Source organism: Crocuta crocuta, unplaced genomic scaffold, assembly GCF_008692635.1.
Source record: "Crocuta crocuta isolate KB4526 unplaced genomic scaffold, BGI_CrCroc_1.0 scaffold139, whole genome shotgun sequence".
NCBI classification, from domain to species: domain Eukaryota; kingdom Metazoa; phylum Chordata; class Mammalia; order Carnivora; family Hyaenidae; genus Crocuta; species Crocuta crocuta.
Window position 1 is genome coordinate 6,347,943 of NW_027533258.1, and position 5,141 is coordinate 6,353,083.

Here is a 5,141-nt window from a genome sequence, read left to right on the forward strand (position 1 = left end):
TCCTGTATCTCAGATCAGGTTAGAAACAGGCACAGGAAGAGAGTGAGGTGCTGAATCTGCATATGATCAATGAGTCAGGATTTGGTCAACAGCTGAGAGGTGCTAGTATAGTTTAACAGATAGAGTCAATGCTGGAGCTTTGAAGCTCTTCCCTCTCAGTTTCCAGGCTCCCCCAGCTTTTTGCTCAGCAGCAACAGCCCTCCCACCCCTAAATCTCTCAGGTCTGACCTCCACAGGCCTTTGACCCACAAGTCTCCTCCCCACCCTCCTCTCTTAGGTACGGGTGACCGCAATCTGGGCTGGTATCCAAGGCTCACCCAGCAGCAACGGCACCAGCCAAGGCAGGCTGGGCTCTTACGAGCTGTGTACCTCCACCATGACACGGGCTGAAGAACAGTACCCTTCTCCTTGAGCATCGAGAAAGCCAGGGCAGGTGAGGGCAACCAACAAAGGAGCAAACTTGAATGAGGGACTGCATCACACCTGCTCAACAGGTGCTTCACGGATACCTCTATGGTTTCGAGAAGACTGAGCAGAGAGAGAGAGAGCGAGCAACCACAAGAAGGGAGGAGGAAAAAAAAAGAGCCATAAACACTTCCAGAAGAAGGGAATTTGTCCCAGTGTGAAATGCACAGATAATTTAATGGAATTTACTTGATTTTTCCCCTCTCAGGGTCTGACTTCAGAAAATCAAATTACAAAGTCATCATCACAGCCTAGATTTATTACAACTGACCTGCAGGCAAAGGGTAGAACTATTACATAAACACTTCGATTCCATGTATATATCTTAAATAGAGGAGGAATTCAAACAAGAATACAGGATAAAATATTCCAAAGCTCCAAGAAGCAATTATGTTACTGAGCTCCATTTTTACAGACAAATAAGGCAATATCCCTGCACATTAGCTTTTTGATAATTTTTATACATTTTTTTCTATGGTACAAGAGAAAAATAACCAGAGCTCACAATGTACAGTCCTTACACTATTTTCACAGTTTGTGAACACTATACACCCTTTTGTTTTAATAAAGATACATTGTAATAAACTCCTTGCCCTTAAGTTTATAGTTTATAATAATCTATGATTAATACACTAAAATTGCCTTTTTATGTGGTTGTCCACACAATAGAACGGTCAGATTAGCTCCTGGACAGTCAGAATTGCTTTGATCTCCATGTGTCTAATGGCAAAGTGACCCTATGCTGAGCCAGACGGAAGTTGACAGCAGAGAAACAGATTCCTCTTGAGTCGCCGGGGGCAACGGAGGATGATGGCTTGGTGTGGTTAAAGGAAGACGTGTAGCGACGCCTCCATTCGGAACACTGGGAAGTCTAAGGTTTGGGGAGCCAGGGCAGGGGAAGAAAAATGGGGAGACTAGGCAGGTGGACCAAAGCAAGAAATCATTTCTGAATCCTGAAAACAGACAGGGACGTAACCTTAGACAGCACCGTCTCCTCTCTATTGTTCTATAGCATTTGCGACGGCCACCCTGGAAGGAGACACGTCGACACCTGCCACTGCCTGGTTCTGGGACGGCGCCATGTGCCTCTCGGCCCATGGCCGTTTCCTCTCCAGTGTGCCTGAGCCACTCCCAAGTGCTGCTTAACTGTTACACGGAGCTGAACACTCGGTGCCGGGAAGGCCTGAGAGAAACCTAGGGAAGACCCGACTAAGGAGTAAGTGAGGCAGCATAGCAAGAGAGCAGATTTAATGGCCCCCTAACTATTCTGCGGGTGGTTTTGGGCTTTGGGGTTTTATGAGTTTTTTGGTGGTTGTTGTTGTCTTTCTTTTTTCTTTTCTTTTCTTTTTTTTTTTTTTAGAATTCCAATTCCAAGAAACGACAGTGACCTGTGCCAGAGACTCTCACGGATGACGAGCTTCTCTAAAGGACTGCCATTTCAGGCTCTCATCTGGTCAAATGTGTCTCTAGAAGATGCTTCCTCATCACCTACCACATCAGTGGGACCCCACGTTCCTCAGCCTTTTACACGTTAGAGTGCAAGAGGGATTTGGGGTCTAAACATCCTAGATGATTAAAAATAGTTTTGATATGGGGGGGGAGGTAAAATATTGGACTGAGCAAAAGTCAGTTAGCGGCAACAGACCATGTGGGCAGCGGGAGGGATCCAGAAACCGAAGATGTGGGCCAGTGCGGGCAAACGACTGAGGTTTGGTCTCGTGCTGCCTATAAGCAATCTCTATGTCATCAGTCAAGGCACATCGCTTCTATAGCTACTTCTCCCTGCGAGTGAGTTATGATGGCTAAAGTATCAGGCTTGGGACCAAGGGGAAATATAGAGTGCTACAAGTTGTTCCAGAGCAGATGCTAGAATTAGAAACATCTGTAAACTTGGCCCTCAGCACGTTTTTCTTCTTTCAGTCCTGGTGGTGTGTGGCAGACGGAACATCAAGTTGGCAGGACACCGAACTTTGAGAATGAAAATTCTTAGGGTCAGCACCTTCTGTGACAAGTGGCAGACTCCTGAGTCTTCCCGATGAAGAGAAGGACTAGTCAAGGAGAAAAGAACACGTTCTGTCCTGTCTCCATATTTCAGTGTTCACCTCTTTGAACGCAACATGGTTTTTGGTAAAGATAAACTCGTTCTAATTTAACGTGATATCTCAAACAGGAAATTTGGCTGAGCACATCGATCCCCGAACATCGACTGTGACGGTAAAGCAACAGAGTATCAAATCAGTAAATCTATTGCACTTGGTGAAGAAAGTAAATTCCTCCTTTGTCTCCCAGCTCCAGAAGGCAATGCGTCTCGTTGGCTGTGCAAACCCTTCTCACTCAAGCCCGAGTCTCTGTGTTCAGACATAGTACATCCATCACCGTGCGTTCCCAGTATTGGGAAGTCTGACAAAACACCATTCCAGTAGCTGCGTCTCCAGGTTTTGAGTCTAGAAATGAAGTTAAGATGTGATCTAATCACAGTCAACAAATTGATCGTACTGACTTCCACATTTCATGGATACACCCATCACGAAAGAGCAGGATGAGACCTCATCCTGAGGTCTCTCTGACCAGCACGAACACTGTGTGATCAATCGGATATCACGGGGATGCATGTTCCAGGTGACAGGAGTATACAGACAGGATGGAAACGAACACCAATCTTATTGCACATGGTGTCTGGGCGAGCAATAAAAACACTGTGATACGGGATGAAAATTCTTTACGTCTTGCCTCCTCTCAGCCCTTTTTTCTAGAGTCTGACGTAGCAGCGAGATCAGTCGACGTACATGGGGGAGCTGGGAGTGGCTGGCATTTGATCCAGGATTTTACAAACATAGCATGCGACCTCTACGGTGCGTTCTTCATACATCAAAATAAAGGGATGTTTCTGCAAGAAAAGGGCACAAGGAAATAGAAAAGATTATCAAATGGGAGCCCACGCTGAGCGTTTCCCCATTTCGATGCAGCACAGGCCCGAGGCTCCCATCATGTATGGCTGTGAAATACGGTCACGCCGGTTCCGAGAGCTTCATGGAGACGCGTCAGTGGGTGCGGGCATACCCGATCTGGAAGAGCCACCCGGCAGGGAGGGGAGGAGGCTTATCTGAGCACGGGGGAGGATGTGCAGACACAGCCGGAGCCTCCGACACCATCTGAGAGCCGGGAAGAGCTACAAGAATACGGGCTGCCATCCCCCTTGGGACACAGGCATAAACTTCAACCTCCCGTTTCCCCCACGTGCAGACGGATCCTGGAGAGGAGGCTGTTTCAGTGCTCCAGATCCCGCTCCTACAGAGGCTGGACAGAACCCCATCCTGTGAACTTCTGCCCCCATCCCCTCCGAAGCCACCAGCCTCGTATCTGCATCACAAGCCCACCCTTTCACACGTCATCTCTACTAGTAGTATTCTTCTATCAAGGCTTCTCTAAGTACTGGGTATCTTCAGAGTCACTGCTGGCGTGGACCAGAAGTGGGGCCTCACACCCTGGACAGCTAGACAAGGGGGTAGGTCTTCGCTTCAACTAGCCCCTCAGTATTGATTAGATCAGAGCTTCTTCGTCACTGCCGGGACTGAAGCCATATCAGTGCTGCTTACAACACCCAAGCCCCAACGATGGGTGAGCATTCGAAGAGATGGGAATTTGCGGTATGATGTGAATTTGCATTGAGAGAGTTTAATAAAGACAGAATCATTTTGAATAATTTTGTTACACACACACACACACAGGCCACGCAGTGGAAGATGGCTTCTTAAAATGAATGTTAAAATTTTGGGGGGTAATTTTTTTTTTTTTTTTTTTTTTTTATAAAATTTTTTTTTTTTTTTTTACAAATAGTTTATTGTCAAATTAGTTTCCACATAACACCCAGTGCTCATCCCCACAAGTATTGGCGGGTAATTTTTATGACATGTCAAGTCCAACATTTTCCATGAGAATCTAGCTGAAAATTGTCTACGGCCATACCCCCCTGAACGCGCCCAATCTCGTCTGATCTCGGAAGCTAAGCAGGGTCGGGCCTGGTTAGTATTTGGATGGGAGAATCTAGCTAAAAATTGGGAGGAAAATGTAACTTCAAATTCTCTCTTTCCAAATATTGGTTTCAAACCTTTTTTTAAAAAAATACTCAATGGGGTGGGGGGGGGATTTGGCAAGTGGGGCACCTGGGTGGCTAAGTTGGTTAAGCATCCAACTCCTGATTTTGGCTCAGGCCATGATCTGGCATTTCTGAGTTCGAGCCCTGCGTCAGACTCTGCGCTGACAGTGGGGAGCCTGCTTAGGATTCTCTCTCTCTCTGCCCCTCCTCTGCTCACGCTCTCGCTCAAAAACAAACATTAAAAAAACTAAAATTATTTTTTAAAAATAATAAGATACTCAATTAGGTCAGGCTATTTGTCGAGGACAGAGAAGACCATTACTTGCTTAGAGAACAAGCATGCTAAGAGCATCTGGGTGAGGAAATATCTAAAATTCCCAAGGTCTCATATAAATAACTAAAATTCCCAAGGTCTCAAACAAATATCTAAAATTCCCAAGGTCTCATACTTACCAGAAGTTCTTTATACTTTGGCCTTTTGGATTCATCCTTCGTAAGGCTAAAATAACATAAAAATACCATTATTAAAACGGAAACACAGTTACCCAAGGATTTTTCTTTTCACGATTGAAATCTTACA

The 5,141-nt window shown here is 45.8% G+C and overlaps 1 protein-coding gene across 1 annotated transcript in view; it reads right to left on the reverse strand.

Annotated features, from left to right (window-relative positions):
- Nucleotides 1-611: 611 nt before the first annotated feature.
- MAP2K4 (mitogen-activated protein kinase kinase 4) overlaps nucleotides 612-5,141 on the reverse strand; it is a 123,531-nt gene continuing 119,001 nt past the window's right edge. The window contains exons 11-12 of the mRNA XM_077746718.1: nucleotides 5,015-5,060; nucleotides 612-3,352 (exon numbers count right to left, since the gene is read on the reverse strand). Coding sequence (XP_077602844.1) covers nucleotides 3,239-3,352; nucleotides 5,015-5,060 — 160 coding nt within the window. The 3' untranslated portion in view covers nucleotides 612-3,238. The remainder of the gene's footprint in view (nucleotides 3,353-5,014; nucleotides 5,061-5,141) is intronic.